The sequence below is a fragment of the Tauraco erythrolophus genome, chromosome 1 (genome assembly GCF_009769465.1).
Source record: "Tauraco erythrolophus isolate bTauEry1 chromosome 1, bTauEry1.pri, whole genome shotgun sequence".
Lineage (NCBI taxonomy): Eukaryota > Metazoa > Chordata > Aves > Musophagiformes > Musophagidae > Tauraco > Tauraco erythrolophus.
The window spans coordinates 114,304,035-114,326,586 of NC_141465.1; the positions used below are offsets into that span (position 1 = coordinate 114,304,035).

Here is a 22,552-nt window from a genome sequence, read left to right on the forward strand (position 1 = left end):
TACAGACGCTGCTCCATGTTTCTAAGTATCTTTGTTGGCCCTCCTTATGTCTATTATATTCTGCCTGGGATGAAGGGATTAGAAGCACCGACAATACTGAAAATAGGATTTACAGCAACAATGACACCATGCTTTGTGCTCCGCTTCATTGCGAGTAAGTACTGTGATTCTCTCTGCTTTTCACTTGCACTGAGCTGGCACTTTCACAAAACCATCACAATAAACTCCAAAATCTTTTTCTTAAGTACTAATAAATTCAGAGGCTACTGTTGTGTGAGTAAAGAAAGGTCCATTTTCCCCATACGCATCACTTCACATCAACGAGTATGATACACTACTGGAGAATGACTTTGCGATATTGAGGGTCAAGCCTTCACAATCAGTCCTTTGCCTTCACTATCCTGCGTAATTCTCTCATCAGCAAAGCTGTTTCCCAACTGTTCACGACAAGTGATCTCCAAACAGAACTTGTGAGCAGCACAGTTTCTCGAGATACACCCCTAATGACCTCTTGCCATTAACTCGCACCTTTAACCAGTTTCTCTATCCAGAGAAGGATCATCTCTACCTTCAGTTTAAGTCTTTGGTAGGAGACTTCACAGAATGTCTTTTGGAAATCCAGATAGATTACCATCAACTATGTTGCCTTAACGCATACGTTAACTCCATCAAAGGATTTTAACAGACTTAGATGTTAAATGTGTTTGATAAGGCTGCTGTCTCTTCAACTCAGCACCTTCCATGTGTCCACTATCTCTGATCTTTGTTCAGCTTATTAATTAGTCGTTCCCACTCTTTCAGTAACTCCTTTTGAAAACTGATCTCACCACTGCCCTTTTCCAGTCTTCTATGATTAGGACAATTTAAAACATTGGGTAACGCTTTCTGGTCTGTAATTTGCTTATTTCATTCTTAAACTGCTTCAGATGTGCAAACACATCCCATCTTGACAACTGACTGCTCTTCAGTTTGTTCAAACAGTCCCTTCCCCAAACACAATTTGAGAGAGATTCCCCTGATGCAAGCTTCTCTTACTGTTATTTCATCTTCTCTGAACACTCCTTTTATAGGTCAGTGGTGCCTTGGTTCAACAGATAGCATTGTGCTACTGATGCATCAAAAAAGAGGAAGAAAAAGGAAGATGAATTTCATGCCTCTCTCAAGTAGTTTCTCAAGGTCGGGGAAGCTTGTGTGTGTGTTTTAGAGGGCTTACATGGAGGGAGGTTGCCAGGGAGGCTCTCACACTACAGTTTTACACTTAGCTTACCATCACTTACCTTCTATTTCTATATTCATCATTCACAGAAGACTTCATTTTTCAAAGAACATATCCTCATGCCCAAGGACTTCCTTTATTCTGCTATTTCATCATGCCAGATTTTTTTAATTGATGGTTTTATAGTGTATCTTGATGAGTGATATGTACTCACCGAGAGCCCGGCAAAGCTTCAAAAATGGTTCCCAAGCAGCTTGCAACACTTCACCTTCTCGGCTCTCTTCCAGCTTTAAGAAGCCATCTCCTCCCATTACCACTCCCTTTTATTTTTTTTTCTTTTTTAACTGAAGTGGTACTGCAAGCAACTTTCTTAACCTTGTATAGATTCAGCATACCTCCTGGAGCAAAGTATAACCCATGTTTGTCACAAACAGCCCTCAGTAGTAACAGTTTGAACCTGCTCTTTCATCCTACTGCAGGCCAAGTTCAGGGCAGATTCTCCCACTGTGGGTGCCCTGACCAGCTGTTCCAGCAAGTAGCCACTCACTGTCCTGAAGTTTTGTCTTGGCGTGCTTCCCTGACAGAGCATCCACCTAAATGAAATTAGGGTAATGAGCTGGTCATTGCTGTATCTTCTGCTTTGTAGCCTCTCTGACCTCACGCAGCATAGGCAAACTAGTCAGGCAGATGGAAATGCAGTCCTAACGCTATTTTTCCCCTTTACGTATTCCTGGAATTCTACCCATAGAGATTCCAGTGTTGCAATAGCTACTTTTTTTGTGAGTCTTTCCGTATCTGACACTCATCTGGCAGAGTCATGTAAGCTTCCAGTTGAGCTTTTATAAAATTCAATTAACATAACAGTGAATGTCACTTAGCACATTTACTTGTGAGGGGTTGTTTTGTTCAGCCCTGCTTAAACAGCATCGACATTCACCCAAAAAGAAAAGAGAGAGTTTGAACGCCAAGTAGTTCAAGTACAGAAAGCTAGATAAGGTTCAAATTACACTCAGGGACATATTTGCTGCCGTGCTGTCTTGAAGTCCACTCAGGCAGAACTTGCTGGAGGTAGAGCTTGCTCCAGTTGCTTTTGTTACGCTCCATACCTTGCACAGCAGTTCCATGAGAACAACAGAGCTGATGAAATCTGACTTTCCAAGGCTTCCTTGTGGGATTATCCAGTGTCTGAATGCAAACTGTAACTGAAAGTACACCTGCAGCTAGGGCTGCCTCTCACCAGGTAAGGCTATGTCTCTCCCACAAAACACATCTTGGCCAGAAACACAAGGTGGAATCAGGGGTTTGCTGCAATTCAGATCCTTTCGTATTCTAAGTTCTCAGCCACACGTATTATTCACATAGACAGTGATGAATTGAGTCTTCTTTTTCCGTGCAACTCTCAAGTGTCCTTTATTCAAATGTCAAAATCTTGTACGCAAGGTGTTACACGCACACAGCACAGAGTTTTCCCAGAAAAACAGGCAGATTGTTTCAGTGACCTTTAGTTGTGTTCCTCCCCGTTCACAAAACATGCGTTTTTTTCAAGACTAATTTTAATTTTGGATGTTTAGACTATCATCTGTAGTTGAGAAAAATCACTGTGTTCTCTTGAACATTTTGTCCTTTAAAGGAAATATCTGCAGCTTTAATCCTGGTTTATAGTCTTTTCCTGCAAATTCTGAACTGACTGCACAATATGTTTTGCTGTAGTACCACTTAACTCTCAAGGTAGTCAAGACGCAGTTGAATAGAAACTGTTGCCTAAACAGCAGTATCTTCTTGCGCAAGTATTGCACAAAATGTTACAAGAACAATTTGACATCCCCATCTTCATACACTTAGGTCAGTCTTTCACTAGGATATGCAAAACACAAGCAATAGGACAACATCAGTAGAATTCGCCATAAAAAAAACAACAAAACATTAAACTATCTATCCAGTATCTTTCCTATATAAGCTATTAAGGACTTCATATGCTTCTGCAAAAAATTCAATATATTTATTCAAATAGCTATTTCTCAGATGGGAAGCCTACAATACATAAAAGTTAGCAACTAGTTCACACGTGGTCTTGCACCTAACAAAAAATTGTAGCTATGAATAAAGCTATGCTGTAATCCGGAATGTGCTATTATGGGGGCTTGACAAGGTCTCAGAAACCATTTGTTGAGCCTCAGAGGAGACAAGAGAGAGCAGCAGGCTAGCCAGCCAGAACACAAAACCCTCCTGAATGGTGATCAGCCCGCACACGGCAGTAACACACAGCATTACTTGCCAAGCTCGCGAAGAAAAGATGGGGGGCGGCGGTGAGGGAAAGGAGCACGAGACTTGGGAGCACTGGTGGGACGATGCCTGAAACTGAAACTTTACTCCCATGCATTCACACAAGATGGGCCTCTCTACTCTAAACTCAAGACTGCTTTACAGTGGAAGGATACCAGAAAGAAAGAAAGGAAGCCTTTTATTAGCAGCAAAGTTAAGTATCTTGATGCTCCTGCCTCAGCTTCATTACCTTACTTAACAAACTTATACAAATTTTGTCTGTATTGAACCTTAAAAAGCATTTCCGAGACTTAAATTAAGAGAGGAGAGTGAACTGATTACCATCATCTACGTAAAGTCAGAATCCACAATTCCAAGTATTTCATAATATTACAAAACTAACTGCTGGCTTACCGAGTTAATACTTCTGTCTACGTTAGCCCATACCCAGGGATAAACAATAGCCAGCTGTTCTATTACCCAGTGACTCCTCCCCACTCAAGGAGGAGAATCAGGAAAAGGAAGGACGATCCACGGGTTGAAATAAGAACTATTTAATAATTAAAATAAAGTCAAATGGAAAAATAATCATGATAATAATAACATTTATAGGCAAGTGATGTAGGGTGCAGCTGCTCACCATCCCTTGGCCAACATCCAGCCCATTCCCAGATAACAATCCTGGAGCAGGTAAGTCCTGAAACTGTAATCCTGAAAGAGAGACAGCAGGTCTGGGGAGCACAATGATGAACGAGACCCTCCAAGGACAGCAACCATTGAGGAAGAGAGTGGAGAAAGCAAAGCTGACCACCTGTCCCCAACAAATATGTCAACTTATAGTGAGCATGACATTACATGGTACGAAATATCCATTTCCCAATTTAGGTGTCATGCTCTCCCCCAGGTTCTCAAACATCTGGGTCATTAGCAAAAAAAAAACAAGTTGAAAAGTCCTTGAGCGCTACAGATACCTGCACACCATGGCTGGCTAGAAGCTAAAACCAAAGTGTCTCATCAACTTTGTTCTCACCGGATCAGGTACTGCAGTTTTTTAAAAAATGCAGGTTACTTTTGAAATCTAGCTTCTCTGAACAGAAAATCAATCCTATTATTCTATCCCAGCAAAACCAGGACACCTTTAAACACGCACGAAAGAGAGAGCCAATTACATATTGATTAAACATAATCTTCATAGGCTTACTCAGTTTCAAAATGAGAATTTTGAATGAGATTTGACATCCCTTCAGCATGGGCCCTTTTGTCAGATTCCAAACATTAAGATCTGGCAGTTCCTCTTCCCCCAACACATGCCCAGAAAGTACAACATTTTTACCTCAAATCATTTGATCTGATCAAATAGAAGATTCTTCATGGCAGCAGACTGGCAGAAGACACACAGATTGTAACTTTTGCACTACACGTTCTTTACTTCATCCTAAGGCCACACCTTGAGTGTGAGGCCACACCTGGAGTACTGTGTCCAGTTTTGGGCCCCTCACTTCAAGAAGGACGTTGAGGTGCTGGAGCGGGTTCAGAGAAGGGCAACGAAACTAGAGAAGGGTTTAGAGAACTTGTCCTATGAGGAACGGCTGAGGGAGCTGGGACTGTTTAATATGGAGAAGAGGAGGCTCAGGGGGGACCTTATCGCTCTCTACAATTACCTGAAAGGAAGTTGTAGGGAGTTGGGGGTCGGTCTCTTCTCCCACGTTATGAATGACAGGACGAGAGGGAATGGCCTCAAGTTGCACCAGGGGAAATTTAGGTTAGATATCAGGAAAAATTTCTTTACAGAGAGGGTTGTGAAGTATTGGAACAGGCTGCCCAGGGAGGTGGTGGAGTCCCCATCCCTGGAGGTGTTTAAAAACCGTGTAGATTTGGTGTTGAGCAATGTAGTTTAGAGACCCTGACAGTGCAGGGTGAATGGGTGGACTCGATGATCGCGAAGGTCTCTTCCAACCAGACGATTCTATGATTCTAAGAGAAAGCCCTACCTGCAAGTATACTTCCAGTCTGAATTTGCATTTAGACATCAGATAACTCCACAAAGAGCCTCAGTGAGGGTTAAAAAAAAAAAAAAACAAAAACAAGTTTCACAAATGCCACTACTCATACAACTACTGTGCAGGCTACAAAAAGATGCAAGCAGAACTAGCGCAGCCTGTGTGACTAAGACAGCAAGGCTGCAAGTCCATCTTCAGTTTTCCAGTATCTCAAAAACTTCTAGTACCTCAGATCTCTTTATACAAGGACTCTGTACAGCCACAGAATTCTTTAACAGTTTCAGAAATACAGAGGTTATCAGTATGTGTAGCTATAAAATTATTATTTTTTTTTCCTTATAGTTAGGACATTTATGGTGTTTCTACAGAAGTATTTGAAAGCTGTATTTGCCACAGAACAGTTACCATATGCAGAGACCACAAACAACATTGTTTAAAAATCAGCGAAAAGGTTAAGGAATACATCTGGATATTCGTCCACTACAGGTTAATCTTTTAGAATCTGCACTGGCCAGCAAAGGTCCAACAGAAGCATGAAAGGTGATAGAGTCTCATCACACTCACCCTTAAAAGCATGGGAGACATCACCACCCTCTTCTTTTTAAAAAAATAAAATAAACAAAAAACAACAACAAAACCACAAACAAACCAACCAAACTTTATCAGATGAGGAAACACTTTCTCAAAATCTGCTTTCAACTTGTTCACTAAAGAACTGCTACTGCACCACAAATTACCTGCACTATGTGTACTTACCACTTACTTGCTTACCTACCTGAACTGTTGTTCTTCAAACGCGCAAAACCACAGAATTAGATTCATACTTCAATGCTGCCATTTTATTCCTGCTCTCAGACGTAAGGGACTCCTTCCAGGCCAGGTCTAGAGTTTTTCCGTAATTTCTATCAGGATTCTCAAAACTCAGCGCTGGAAACAAGAGCTGCAAGATCTGTTCTCCTGGTCCAGAAGGCCTCCAGGACCTAGTTTCTTCCTCTCTTCTCCCTCCCTACTGATTTCCTGAGACAGAAACCCAGTGCTACTCTATACCAGGAAAGTTTCCAACTCTTGTTTTTTTCTCTGTCTCCAGAACGTTTGTTAACACAAGGAAGAATTCACTACCATAGTCTGCACCTCGCATAGCAGTACAAACGGGTGCTTTCCCATGCAGATACTATGCCTAAGCTCTGAGCAGCTGAACCCTGCAGAGCCTCCCAGCCACCTCCACCTCTTCTCCCACCTTCCCCTGAAGAACAGTTTGGCTCCAGGTTCATTTCATCTTCCTTAAGAATGCATGGCCCACAGTATCCACCACTTATTTCAGCGCGCTCAACTGCACATGCTCTGCACCGCCGTCCCAGAAGCAGACAGCACAGTACGCTGTTTCTAGCGTGCCACTAGATGTCTTGATAACCATGGATAGCTCATGTTTATCTTTCACCTCCACCACCTTCTTCTAGTGCATAAAATCACCCCTAAGCCCACTCTTCCAGGCACTGCTGATGAGTGTGTCCAGCCACCAAGTGGGTGGGTCAGGAAATGGAGCAGTCTCTTCTGCCCTAAAGTTCCCTCTGAATTTTTCAGAAGTTTGTGAACATAAACAGGTTACGAAACCCCATAGGAATAATTCTCCAAGGTGACTGAAAAATGCAACACAATAGTCCCTAGCATATTGCAGCAGTCTGTCAAAAAAATCTCTTCTTTACTGAAAAGTACATGCATAAGAGTCCATTTTTAGCACATATAAAAGGAGACAATTAAATTAAAATGGATACAAGTACCAACTCCCCTCTAAAGTCTGCTTTCAGCCTTGACATTCTGCAGCCATTCATGTTTATCAGTCATTTCCATTTTATTCTTTTCCTATTCAGTTACAGATTAGCTTAACGCGTGCAAAAACCAGGATGGCATTAGGATTGACAATGGAAATAGGGAGTTTTCTTATGTATAGAGGAGTCTAGATGGAAACACTTTTGGTTTAAATACTTAAGTATTTTTTTTTTGTTACCCTCTCCAAACAGAACACACTACCAGACCATTCAGTTATTTATGTCCCTCTCTCCATCCACTCCCAGTGAGCATACTCTATATGAGCACCACTGCGACAAATACCTATTACGCTTCTGCTGCTTCCAAGGCAGCCACAAAAAGAAGCTAGAGAAGTCCACCAATCAATCATATTACAGAATCTTCTAGGAAAATTCAGATTAACATCACACTTTGAAATTGAAGGATTATCCTCTGGAATTAAGAATCAGAGCCAAGCCTGAAAGACAGGCTGTACAGCAAAAACATAGGCAAGGCAAGCGTTTTATTCTAAGACAAAAAAAACAGCACACTAGGCAACAGAAAAGACTGAAGACAGCACTCATTTTGTCAGCACAGATCCAGTGAAGGGCATGACGTGTTTCCTGTTGGGGCTGAAGCTCAGCACTCGAGTATTTCTGCTAAAAAAAAAAATAATACTAGTTGCCAACAGTTAGGACCAATACTCATGATCCTCCTTTCCAGTTCACACTAAATAAATTTTATGTTTAAATCCAGATAAAATATGGTGAAAGATGACTGTATCCTTTTGGAACTAGAGCTGCACCTAACAGTATTAGCCACAGCAGTGGTGGGAAGACACAGCCCACGCATGCTCGGTTCATCTAACTACAGCAGCCCAGTCTCCATCCCACCTAATCACAACAACAAGGATCCATAGCAGAAAGAAGTAATCCTGTACTGAAGAAAGCCATTTGGGGAGAAATGGTAGGAAAAAAAAAAAAGTATTTTGTTTAGAAGATGCTGCTACTCAGACATTTGCAATCCATGTCCTGCTTCTCATTCTCCCACTACTTCTCTCTGTAAAATTATTTTGGTGGAAGGTGGAATTATTAGTATTAACCGTCTATTTAGAATGATCTGCTTCTATTGCTATTTCAGGTACACTAATGAACAGCTTATAAATCAGTACGTTCAATCAAGAGACAGATTTTTATAACCACTTTGATGCTCACAGTGGCACAACAATCACTTTTTAATGCCAAAATGGGCACACCCGGGCAGTAACCTGGAGGTTGTGCGAAGCGCCTATCACCACGTCGGCTGTTGTTGCGTGCTGTTGGAGCACAACCTCACCACACACAAATCCAAGCCACTGTACCTTTGTTGTTTCCACCGTAGTTTCCAAATTTCAGCACAACTAAAAGAATCTATTCTTAAGAAACAGAAGGTCTTTCACAACTTCTGCTACGCCCGTCTGCAAATTATAACTCTTCAGATTCCAATGGTACTAAAGGACATCTCCCTTGTTTTGTGGTTGTGTTTTTAAAAAAAAATCTGAAAGACGTTAAAAACAGAAGAATGAAAGAATACCCAAGAGCTGGAGGGAATATACTACTTCACCATCATTTGACCAAGAGCAGCATTCCCTGATGATGGACACCTTCCCTATAATCAGCACCCTCAAAAACTATCCCCTTTTCCCTCATGAGAAATGAAGCACAGCAGCACACCTCCATTATTTACATATATTATTCTAATTCATAAATCCAGAATAAAAGCAGATCCAGATCTTCGGTGTTTTGCAAAACTATTCTCACACCCTCCTCTCTGCACTTGTCAAAGGCTTCAGGTAGGAATGGAACACTAACTCACAGCTACGCCAGCTCCACCTTTGCTGTTGGCTATGAAAATAAATCAACACGTCCATGACAAGGTAACAAAAGATCGCACCAAATAAAGTCCAAGGGCCACAGAAGGACTCACTCCACTGCATGACCTTAAAAACCTATAAAGCTTGGAGCCACCTAACAGGTGAGAGGGAAGGAAGCAGATGGGAAGACAGTTATATGAGTGGTTTACCAGAAAATTAAAGAGCACAAGACTTCATGCAATAATACATCATGCATACCTCATTATGTAGATATAGTTTAATTAGGAACTTTCTAACTACTGTGGTAATGAATCCAAAAGAGACTCAGGGCATATATTTTAAGAAGATATTACCACATATTATAGACATAAATAAAGTCTGTGGCATTTAGAAATTCCACACCATTGTTGACAGGAGTCACCAGCCAAACGCTTGTGTGCCAACTCTGCGACTCCCACCGCCTGCCTCTAATCTGCACCAACTGCTTCGGTTCAAAAGAGTTAAAATCAACACACACCAACATTCAGCCAAACCGCACCCCTGCCATACCTACTACCCTGAGGGAAGACAAGAATCCTTCAGAAATTTACAGTGAAAACTAACAGCATGAACTTCATGATACAACTCCTGCAAAGGCTCGATACAGAACTAATCCAGAAGCTCTCTAAATCCAGACTTGGTTTTTGACTTGTTGCCAGGTAAAATTTCCCACTGGACTAATTATCTCTCTTTGTGACACTCCCAAACTCAATGTACCTCTCACTAAAAATCAGTTTGATATAAACATTGAGAAAACAAGTGATCTATGATCTGAAGTAACTCAATCAATGCATACCCATAAACACAAACCGTAACTATGATCTCTAACAGAGCAGCCTAATTTCTAGGGCAGGAGAGCATCCAACTTGTTACAACAGTTAGTCAGAAGCGACTGCTTTTGATAACATTACAGAACAGACACTAAGCTCTTCACTTATCTTTTCCCTTTGACAACAAGTTATGCAGTTTATCTACGCTGCATTAAAACACTTCCTTACTGTTCACCAAAAAAATTCCATGTCCACCTCTTCAAATACCATGAAACAAGAATAGCAACAGCATCTTATACATGTTACCCAAACCATTGACTATTTTAGCTAACTTAAAACACATCCTGCCTTCTCTTTTTTCTCCAGGGGAAATACTCCCATCTCTCAGTTTCTCTTCACACAAAAGTTCTTGAGCAAGAATCATCATCATTCTTGAAATATCTTTTTAGCAGTAAGTAGAGACTATGACATACAGTACTAGAGAAGAAGCAAACCAGTAGTTTACTGGACATCCGCTAGTTTTCCACCATTCTATTTCTTACATAACCTGTACAGATCCTCAAGGGAAAAAAGTGGATAAAGACTGGACTGTTTAAAGGGTGCAAGGAAAAGTCCAGCACATAAATGTGTTTTCATTGATCAATTACAATGTGTCACTATGTCCAAATGAAAGAATCCATCCCTCTATCTACAGCAATACTTCAAACACAGAACCGTAATAGCTGCAATTAAAAAACTTTCCAACTGTGCTCATGTTTGGGACCTACATCACCTCTTGTGGTTTGAGAGTGACTAGGAGAGCACAAGCTTGCTTACTCTGTTGGCTTCCTGCTAACAAGAGTCTCACCACATAAGTCTCTGAGAGATTAGAAAAGCTTCCAATAAAGCACTGGGGGATGTTACTATAGTTCAAGATCTTCAATTATATCATTTTTTGCTGTTGTAATTAAAAAGTTACATACTGCCTAACAATGACATTCAATAGTTTCTTATTCTCCTCCAAACCACATCTGATAAACAGGAAAAATTAGTATTTGGAAACACTCCAAACTGCTGCTGAAACAGGCAGCCTTACTCCACAGAATAGGCTTGTCTCTCAGATTTCTGACTGTAGCTGTAACACGAAAACAGAAGGCAGAGGAGAGTGCACAAAAGCAAGCAGTGCAAGATCAGTCCCACTGAAACTGGGTACCACTTAGTCATTAGCACACAACTAGCACATGCTGCCAGCACAGAGCACCCAGCCCAGCAGCTCCAGGCTTGCACAAGCAGCTCCTAACGTCCTGCCACCACAGTCTGCCCATATCTGGCACTCGGTTCCTAAAGAGCTTTGAAGGAATCTGATCCATTCAATTGAGCAATAAAAATCAAAAAAAGCAAATCTGTATGTTAGTCCAACGAACTAGAAACCATAGAATCATAGAATGGTTTGGGTTGGAAGGGACCTCAAAGATCATCTAGTTCCAACCCCCCTGCCATGGGCAGGGAAATCCTCCACTACACCAGGTTGCCCAAAGCCTCAGCCAACCTGGCCTTGAACACCTCCAGGGATGGGGCATCCACAACTTCTCTGGGCAACCTGTTCCAGTACCTCACCACCCTCAATGTAAAGAATTTCTTTCTTATATCTAACCTAAATCTGCCCACTTTCAGTTTAAATCCATTGCCCCTTGTCCTATCACTACACACCCTTGTAAAAAGTCCCTCTCCATCTTTCCTGTAGGCCCCCTTTAAGTACTGGAAAGATGCAATAAGATCACCCCGGAGCCTTCTCTTCTCCAGGCTGAACAGCCCCAACTCTCTCAGCCTGTCTTCATAGCAGAGATGCTCCAGCCCTCGGATCATCTTCGTGGCCCTCCTCTGGATTCGTTCCAGTAGCTCCATGTCCTTCTTGCGCTGGGGACTCCAGAGCTGAACACAGTATTCCAGGTGGGGTCTCACGAGAGCAGAGTAGAGGGGCAGAATCACTTCCCTCGACCTGCTGGCCACACGCCTTTTGATACAGCCCAGGATACGATTGGCTTTCTGGGCTGCCAGTGCACATTGCCGGCTCATGTTGAGCTTCTCATCCACCAGCACTCCCAAGTCCTTTTCCTCAGGGCTGCTCTCAATCCATTCTCTGCCCAGCCTGTACTTGTGCTTGGGATTGCCCCGACCCACGTGCAGGACCTTGCACTTGGCCTTGTTGAACTTCATGAGGTTCTCACAGGCCCATCTCTCCAGCCTGTCAAGATCCCTCTGGATGGCATCCCTTCCCTCCAGCATGTCCACAACACCACACAACTTGGTGTCATCTGCAAACTTGCTGAGGGTGCACTCAATCCCACTGTCCATGTCACCAACAAAGATATTAAATAGCACTGGTCCCAGTACTGACCCCTGAGGGACACCACTCGTCACTGGCCTCCACATGGACATTGAACTGTTGACCACAACTCTTTGAGAGCGACCATCCAGCCAATTCCTTATCCACCAAGTGGTCCATCCATCAAAACCACATCTTTCCAGTTTAGAGATAAGGATGTCGTGTGGGACAGTATCAAATGCTTTGGATAAGTCCAGGTAGACAATGTCAGTTGCTCTTCCCCTATCCATCAATGCTGTAACCTCATCATAGAAGGCCACCAAATTAGTCAGGCAGGATTTGCCCTTAGTGAAGCCATGTTGGCTGTCACCAATCACCTCCCTGTTTCCTATGTGCCTTAGCATAGTCACCAGGAGGATCTGCTCCATGATCTTGCCAGGCACAGAGGTGAGACTGACTGGCCTGTAGTTCCCTGGGTCTTCTTTTTTCCCCTTTTTAAAGATGGGGGCTATGTTTCCCCTTTTCCAGTCAGTGGGAACTTCACCAGATTGCCACGACTTCTGAAACATGATGGATAGTGGCTTAGCAGCTTCATCTGCCAGTTCCCTCAGGACCCGCAGATGCACCTCATCAGGTCCCATGGACTTGTCCACCTTCAGGTTCTTTAGATGGTCTCGAACCTGATCTTCTCCTACAGTGGGCGGTTCTTCATTCTCCCAGTCCCTGCCTTTGCCTTCTGTGACTTGGGCCATGCCACTAGAGCTCTTGTCAGTGAAGACTGAGGCAAAGAAGTCATTGAGAACCTCAGCCTTCTCCATATCCTGGGTGGCCAGGTCCCCCGTTTCCTTCCGGAGAGGGCCTACATTTTCCCTAGATCTCTAACCGTTGGCATATTTTCCAAGTCTGGCATAAGTCAAATAGGTAAGTTTAATACCTGAGTTGAACAATGCTCCTGAGGGAGCACCCAAATGGCACGCAAAGTAGCTTTTATGCAGGAAATAACTGACATTTTCTGGGGGGAAAAAAAAGTAAACTATCCTACCACCACTACAGACAAGCAACAGTTTCTTTATCTGAAGACTGATGTTGAACGTGCCATGCCTGCATTCCCTTCCCAGTGTCTGCCATTAGAGTCAAGTGCCTTGTTGTACACCTTTCTGCTATAAAAATAACCCCAGTCAATTCACACAGAGTTTGTTGTAAGCAGGTTTTAAAGTCCACTATAGGCACTGCACTGATGAAAAAAAAAAAAAAATACAAGACAGCACCATTCAACAAAAAGCCAGGAAGATTCTTTTCAACCACAGAGACCATAAACTTAAAAATAAGAGGGATTAAAATAAAAACTTGAGAACAGAACGCTGTTTTGCTGCAGGCAATGCACCAAGTAGAGCTCAGATGCTTGACACTGTTATGCAGCTGATTTGACATTGAAGTTTGGGTCAAGTTTGGCAGCAAATATGTAACAAAACCTCTACAGAGCCGTACCTGGTGATCCTCTAAGATGGACCAGCCAGGACTCCAAGCCTCAGCTCGTGGCAAAGGGCACCACAGGGCCAGACTGGCTTCTTTATTAGAGCAGTGCATGAAATCCAGGTTATGCCCTCAGTGGGTCACTACAGCACATCCTGCAGAACATCTCTTTCACCCACCAGGAGAACTCTCACTCCATCAAGACTCCTGTAACGCCGCCCTCCAAAAGAGTCCCTAGTAGTTTTAATGACGTACAATTAAGTTCTACAAGTAGGACACACAGCTGCTATCTAGTTTTGAATCGCCATACTGCACCTCAGAGGCGGCTGTAAAAGCACGCAAAAAAAGAGAGGTAAAGACTGCAGTCATACTGAAGACACTAGCTCCTACTACTCTTAAACTGGATTTTTATCACCAAGGGCTTCAGAACATACATCTGCACAAACTGAATGATCACAGTTTACTTTCCTTTTGTGTTTCTTTTATTCATTAGACATCCGTATGTAGAAAATTACGTCATTTAAGAAAAAAGCTGTCCCGATATTTTTAACAAAACATTTACAGTCCTTCAGCCCATTCTTCAAAGTACTCTAAAAATGATGATGTATATTAGCAGGCTTAACAGATTTGTGCTATTTAAAATAAGAATTAGAATCATATAACAAAATTTGCTTTAAACTTTTCTTTAAGTTTAAGGGAAAAAATTATTAAAATTAACTAAAAGATAGCAAACAACTTCATATGCAAAGAAAGTTTGAGCTGTGTAAATACTACAAACAACTCAAAAAGCAAGTTATTCATCCATCAGTATGTACCATTTGCAGAATATTGAAACAATGTAAGAATTTTTTTTCAGTATTTGCATGTAACCATATACAAACTCTGTTTCATACACTCCCTGCTGCAAAATATAACGTCTATACATACGTTACCATAGGTTCAGGAAAACAAAATATTATTACACATTTGCTTTTGTAACTTAATTGATTCCTTTGGATAAAGAGATATAAATGGAATCTTTAACTTCAATCCTCATTCCACTCACATAATTGAAGATCCCATGTGTATAGCTATACTATAAGCTACAAGAAACATCCATAGATGCTTTAAGTATTTTACTGATTGTCCAAGGGCAATTACACAGCATATTTAAAAGAGGAAGTTTTCAGAAACCTGGAAGGGAAATGGGAAGTACTAGGGAAAGGGAAGGAGGCATTAAATGAACAGTAAGGCAAAAAAAAAGGGAGACAGTATATATTGCTCATCCTTTTTTTTTTTTTTTTTCAAACTTTAATCAAATATAACCAAATACCATACCTTGATTTCCCTCCTCACCAAGAAGAGAGAAGATTTAAAATCATACGCAATAGAGAACCAAGAGGACACTACTTCAAAGCCACCTTTGAGTAACTATTCATTTTTAAAGCACAGAATTCCATTTTCCTGAAATTTCTCAAAATGACGCTACCACCAGGAGCTCTAAACACACTCTCCCAAACACCATCACGCAGTAGTATCACACGCTGAACTCCCTACACACTGCTGCAGTCCAACATGCTGAAAAGCTGCAAAGAGCCTGACACAAATGTTGGAAACGCAGCCAGTACTTTTCAGTACTTCAGTCTGTTTTTCATATTGCAGGTCTTCTCATCGGCACCGAAACCACGGCCGGCTCTGCTAGCAAAGTCAGTACCTGCACGCAAGGAGGCTTGAGGCTTATCACGCTCACAACAGTTCACTCCCCTTCCCCTCCCAGAAGAAAAAAAGAATTCAGGCAAGATAAGAACAATTTTAAGGATCCAAATGTTAAAATTTGAGAAGAGCAGTTAGCTGACTCATATCAGCACACAAAACTCACACTGAAGCAACCATGCTTCAGTTAATATCAGCGTGTTTAAGACGCAGACAAGATAAGGTGCAACCAGTCCCATTACAACCGTTCCATCGGTAATGGCTAAAGCGTTTCTAGAATTAAAGCTTATGTAAACAGAACTGCATGGCGTTTCAGCCAGTTTTTTATTTATCGAATGTAAAAATAACACGTATTTTTAAAGTCTGGGTGTTATCTGAATGCCAACATACAGAGCACCACTGTGAGGAGACTGCAAGAGAAAGAATGGATGCAATTGAAGATTTAGGACCTGTTACGAGAACAACCCATGCCTCTCCTGCTTCTTCTGCTCCCTACTTCCTATTGTTCTGCTGTTCAGCAAGTGATGCCATGTCATGGACGAGGGAAACCCTAAACGACAGTTTGCTAGATCTTTCTTTAAAGCATTTAGGCGAAGAAATTCATTTACTGAGGTCTGTACAGGGAACCGGTCACACACAAAAGATGTTTTAAAGCATTCTAAAGCCCCGAAAGGACCAGCAGACTTCAGTCCCTGAAGCAGCCAGCAAGAATACCCAAAATGGTGACCACAAGTAATAAATCAGACAAAAAAGCACTATTAAAAGAGAAAAAAAAAAATAATCAAACCCTGTTGTAGGCAGCTGATGGCCAGGCTGAACATTTTACGTGGCTACTCATTGATTCACAACGAAAAACCGTTAAGTGAAGCGTTTTACCTCAAATACAGTTTTTTGGGTTTTTTTCTCCAAACCCTGCCCGTACCGTGACGAGACCCCGGCGTTACGCTGAGGGGACGGGAAGGCTCAGACTAAAACGCGCCCCGAGCGACCCACGGGGAACCGCGCACAGCCCGGACGGCGAAACGCGGGGTTTGACCGGGCGGCAGCGGAAACCGCGGCACCGAGAGAGACGGCGAGGCAGAGCTGGAGAAAGGGCGGCATCACCGCGGGGGCCGGGGGGGACGGGGCAGAAGGCGGTGGGCAGCGGGCAGGGCGGCGGGGGCAGGCAGCGGGGGCGGCGGGCCAGGAGGGGCCGGGGGCTGGGGGTCGCGGAGAGCCCTCGGTGGGGGCGGCGGCGGCCCCGCTCCTCACTCACCCGTCCTTCCGCTTGGCTTTGTAGACGTGCCCGTAGGTGCCCCTGCCCACCTTGCAGCCCTCGTACTCGAAGAGGTCCTCCACCCGCTCGCGCTCCCCGGTCAGCTTCACCTTGAAGTCATAGTCCATCTTCAGCGCCCGCCGCGCCGCGCCGAGCCGCCCCGAGCCGCCCCCGACCGCCGCGCGCCCCGGCGCGCCCCGCCCCGCCGCGACCGGGCGGCGGCAGCAGCAGCAACAGGAGGAAGAGGAGGAGGAGGAGGAGGAGGCCCCCGAGCCGCCCGCGGACCATCCAGGGGCGGGTGGGCGGCGGGGCTGCTTCCTCCCCTCCCGAGCCCCGTCCTCCGGCTGCTCCCTCCTCTCCTCTCTCCCCGCCCCGCCAGCTAGCGGCACAAGAGCCGGTCTCCCGGGCGGAATACGGCGACCGCGCCTGGCCGCACTGCCGCAAAGAAGCGTCGCAAACCGCGGGCACCTCCCCGGCCCCGGGCGCGGCGGGCAGCGCACCACGTGGAAGGCGGCGGGCTGCGACCTCCGCCAGGGCCCCACCCCCGCCCCTCCCGGCATGCCCTGCGGCTGCTGATGCACGCTGGGAGATGTAGTACAGACAAGAGAGAGGCGCGGGGGGCGCAGCGCGCCGCGATGCATGCCGAGAGTTGTAGTCTTTCCCGCGCGAGGCACGCTGGGAAATGTAGTCTTCAGCCGGCAAGATGGCGCGCTGCCTGCTGGAAGCTGCAGTCCCTGGGCAGTGCTGGGCCGGGCCGGGCCGGGCAGGGCGGAGAGCGAGGGAGGCCGGGCACAGCCCCGGCCAGTGCCTGAGGCCGCTATCGAGCCCGGCGGAGGCCATCTGTGTGGTTATTCCCAGGACAGTGGCTCTTTCCGCAGGCTCCCTCCACCCGCAGGCTGCCCGGCGTCCGTCTGCCCCCTGGGCTGGGCAGCTGGAGCGGGGGCACAGGGCCCCTGCGTCACCACAAGCACTTGTCATCGTTACAGTGTGTGTGGTTACCGTGCGTACTGGGGCCTCCGCTGGCTCCAGACTGGCGAGGGCACACACGGCTGTTCCCTGCCCGCTCTACCTGCCAGGCGGCCTGTTAGCGTTGTTGTAATTAAGACAATTCCATGATTTTGGCTGCAGGTGCAGGCAGATACTACAGTGCTGACAAGCCGCCTCTGCAGGGCTGCAGAGACAAATCAGGATCACTGCGCCTGGTATTAAATGCAGAAGTACCATGGTTAGCAAGGCCCTCGCACGTGACCAGTAACCCGGCACTCTCCAATTCCTCTGCTTGGCTGGCAGAGCTGTTGTTACCAACCCAACACGAAGCCAGCTGGTCATTTTATAGAATAGAGAGCTTGCAACAAAAGCTACAGCAATATTTCTCATTACAGCCCAGTTTTTGGCATTTTTAGTAATCCTGCACATACGCTTCACATTTCATCTCAAGAACACCACATAAGTGGGCACTCAAATCCCCAACTTAGAGACAAAATATCATACAATGTGGGGGCTTCTGAAAGAAGAAACGACGTTTTATGGAACATTCTGAAATTGCCGCCATTTTCATTTACAAATCTCCAGTTCCATTGATTCCTGAAAATTTGGGATAGGAGTGTGCCAGCCTCCTGAGCTGGCATCACTCAAGCAGACTGATGTCGGATGCCCACAGTTTGACCTTGCTATGGTATGTTGTTCTGTAATTGTTAGAGACATTAGATAAAGCAATTAGGCAGGTGTCGGGAAAAATACATGCAATTGGTAGAAGCAGTAAAACTGAATTTTATTTGCTCAGCAAACCAGCTAAATTATTCAAGAATACTGCCCGGCGACTCATTATGCCAATCAACCCGAAACAGCTCAGGGCAGCCTAGCAGCCTGTAAAGATCAGTCTGGAAGGTGCCATCCACCTCATAAAATTCACTCACCTCAGCCCAGAGCCCAGAGCAGCGCAACTCTGCCTTTGGGGACACCTGGCTTTGGAGACTTCCAGGGACACAAGGGACCAAGTTGCATGGCCAAACCCATGACATTCAGCACCTGCTGCCTGCTGACGTCCCTCAGTCCTGCCCGCAAGGAGCAGGGAAGTAGAAGTAACGACTCTTCTGTAACTTTGTACTCTTATTTGCATATTAATCACTCTTTCATGGAGGCACTAAATACCCAAACTTCTTCACACAGATCCCAATTATTGCATGGTAATTAATGGGTGAGTTTAGTCTGTCCTGACCTAAAGAAAGAAAAGACAGCATGGAGGAAAGCAAGAATACGGAATCCAGACTCATTTTCTGAGGACGTGTGTTATGCTTTACATGTTTACATAAACCACTTGGAAAGAATTCCATGCCTTGACAAATAAACTCTAAGAAGTCAAAACCATGATAGAAATAACTTTTCTCTTTCCGATTTTGGTCTTTTTGTAAGAATGTTTACAAGTCTGCTTTTCTGCAAGTGTTTCTTTCATTAGTTTTTCATAATATTTGGATTATAAGCCTCCCAGATTGAGTGTAGCTGTAAATTTGCTGTTTCTTCACTCTGTTTTCACTTCAGTTACTTGTACTGTGGGCAACGTTCAATTTTACCAATTCAGATGGATGGTCCCCAGGTCAAAGAGATTTGACACAGAAAGCACTCCGTGATTCTTTTAATGATGAGAAATAAATATCGACATTTCAAGGTCAACTTTTAATTCTGTTTCATGGGAAGTTGCATACTTTCTGTGCTTTATTTTAAAAACCTCTCACAGTACAATATAATTTCAGGAAAAAGTTTAATTTTGGGGTCCATTCTTAAAAAGAAAGACATGACCAGGCCATGATCTGCAATTCTTGACTCTCAGGTCCCCACAGTGGCCTTTTTAATTGATGAGATTGTTTTGTATTCCCTCCTTTCAGGCTTTCAGAAATCAATTTAAAAATATATGCTTAACACGTCCTGCTGAATTGGGCTCTTTGGAGCTTTCCTCATTCTATTTTTTCCTCCAACATTCATGGCTTGCTTTATAATAGTCTTCTGTTCCAAGTTTGTGTTTTTTCTGATGTTTCCTATACACACACACACACATTTTTGATGTTTTTTGTTTGAAATCACCACAACTGTTGAGAAAATCCAAGTTCTCCATGGGAAAGTGACTGTTACCGTGTTCGGACTGATGATGTGCAGAGGGTTGGAGACCGTTATCAAAGCGAGCCGCGTCCTGAGAGGAAAGCAGTCAAGGAAGGTTCACGTCATTAAGCTTCTCCGAATGTAGGGAATCGTACTTCAGGTGAAAGTCCTGGCTTCTCTGGGAACCAGCTGGCTTGTGGCAATAAGCAGACGCTGCCTGTCGAGGTACGGCACCAGAGAAGGCACGTTCTGTACCTGAGCTGGAGCAGCAGTACCGACAGCAAAGCTGGTTTAGTCGCGTGCATGTTTGGATACCAACGGCCACAGCGTCGGTGCTAGAATCAGAGTTTGTGAAGCAAAGATTACAGCTGGTGAATGTACAGCGAGCTGCTTGCTCTGTGTTTTCCAGTCTTCATAAACAGAGAAAAAACACAGAAAAGCCTATCTTTAGTGGTTTGGCTTTTTCATCTTTATATTTTGTAAGTACAACGCTCAGTTGTCCCCATGACATCGGAATGTCCACTTGCTCCATTTACTGATTTGCCAAATTGGAACATACTTTTGTTTTTCAGAGAATTTTTCATTTAAGAGGAGCTACCTGCTAAAAGCTGTCCATGTGCCCAAAGGGACATTCTTCAGCAGTGTGACTAAGGTGTTCCCAGCTTGACATTGAGTGAAAAAGGGCCAGTTCCGCTAAGTGCAATAGATCTTCCACTTCTGCTTAGAGCAGGGAAAGCTGAAGGCACGACAATACTTTGAGGATTGTTTCCTTCCTGTGTGTAAAGAAAAACAAACTATCATCCTTGCACAGTTCAAGTGTTTTCCAGAAACCTTGCAGTTTTTAAGGTGCAGGCGGGTGAGTGAGCTGAATACCGGCAGCATTTAAGAATGCAGTTTACTTAAAGCAGGTAAGTTCTGGTTCTATAGATGGTTTTGTATGTAAAGCGATGTGGTTTGTTGTTTTGCACTTAACTGGACTTGACTATAAAGTCGATCAATTACTGTAAGGTCGATCGGACTAATGACGTGCTTCATCTAATGAGGTGTCCTAGTCTGGCCGGAGCGGAAGGTATTAACAAACATAAATCAGTTATTTGGATTCAGGTTCTGTATGGGAGAGAGCCGTGCTTGCGCTCAGTGAAACACCTGTTTGCCGAGCTCGGGAACACCTACAGTGACGAGGAGCCTCATTGTTTTGTGCTCCCAAAGAAGCGTTATTGGAAAGAGCTCTACCTGAGGGGAAATAAACCCTGACAGTGGATATTATTGTTTTATACTATTTCAGTAAACAGAATCATAGAAATATTCAGGTTGGAAGGGAGCTCTGGAAGTTATTTAGTCTAATATCCTGCTCGAAGCAGGGTTACTATTAAATTCAGGTTGCTTGAGACATTGTCCACTCGAGTCTTGAAAAACTCTGTGGAGGGAGATTCCACAGCCTCTCTGGACCCGACTGTCCTCAAAGTGAAATTTGTTGTCCTTCTATCCATTCTGAACCTCCCTTCTTTCAAATTTATGATCACTGTCTCTCCTCCCGCTGTGCACTTTGGTAGAAATCCGGGCTCTGTCCTCTCAGTGACCTCCTTGTCAGCAGTGGCCGGCTGCCCCTTCTCCCAGCCGAAGCAGCCCTGGTGCCCACAGCCTCTCTCACATGGCAAGTGCTCCAGCCCACGACCATCTCGGAGCTCTCTGCTGAACTCATTCCAGTTCATCAACAATTTTGCACATCAGTATTGTTCAACTGGAGACTCCCAAACTGGGCATCATTTTCCACATGCAGGCAAACGGGGCACATAAAGGGAAACAATCACTTCCCGGTAATGCATTCTCTGTGTTCCTCTTGATACAGCCCAGGACACCAATGTTACAAATTTTGTATTACCGCAAAACTTTGTAATTGCTTGAGGTCTGCTGCCCTCCATAGGCTATTTTTATTATAGTTCTAAAGATAGTATGTTATCGTGGAAAGCATTGCTACAATGCAATAGTAATATTCCAGGAAAGATCTACTGTTGTTATTTTGTGTTAACAACACGGCATAAAATAATCAAAGGCTGTACTTAGTTACAGTGTACTGCTGTGAATTATCAGTATGAACAGGACATGAATGCAAAACTCTGCGTTGGAGGACAGGTCAGTGGAAAAAAAAACCCTAACTCAGTATAAGCTTTGAGTAAGGAAATACGGGTTTATGTATCTATCTAAAACATGTTACTGCCTTCTTCTGGGTGAGCAGCCCGTATGCGGGCTTGATACTAGAGAATTTGTTGCGTTTGACTGTGGAATAATGATTACTAAAAACAGATGATAAGAGGAAAAGATTTCAAAAATAGAACAAAAAATAATTGTGGGAAGAAACTGACTTTTGAAGGGATCCAGGCACTACTTTGTATAATCTGACTTTTATTAAGGAAGTAAAATTGATCTTCAGGAAGGACATATTTTAATCACCCCTGGCAAAGGAGATCATAATACAACTGCTAATTATTCATAGTGTGGTGAGGAACACGAGTAACACCGAGAGCTGTTTTTTGAATACAGTGAGCTGGAAGGAGTAGCCCCTAGCACGGCCTCACTGCTGTGCATGGGCCTCATGAAAACCACGTACTGACACAAAGGAGCTTGAACTAACAAGGAACGTAAATGTTAACACTTGTGTAAGCTCTTTTTCTCAGCCAGAACCAAAAAATCCTGGTGTGCGTAGTTGAAGCGGGGAGTGGAGGTATCCTCCTGGACACCGGTCGGAGCTTTTCCTATCACCTCACTCATTAGTGAGTGTTTGCCTTTGCATCGAGATCGCTTGCACAAAA

The 22,552-nt window shown here is 44.1% G+C and overlaps 1 protein-coding gene across 2 annotated transcripts in view; it reads right to left on the reverse strand.

The window, feature by feature from the left end:
- CDK8 (cyclin dependent kinase 8) overlaps window positions 1–16,798 on the reverse strand; it is an 87,886-nt gene extending 71,088 nt beyond the window's left edge. For both annotated transcript variants that reach the window (XM_086613184.1, XM_086613174.1), the window contains exon 1: window positions 16,650–16,798. In XM_086613184.1, the coding sequence (XP_086469310.1) occupies window positions 16,650–16,777 (128 nt within the window). In that variant the 5' untranslated portion in view covers window positions 16,778–16,798. The remainder of the gene's footprint in view (window positions 1–16,649) is intronic.
- Between the last annotated feature and the right edge of the window lie 5,754 nt (window positions 16,799–22,552).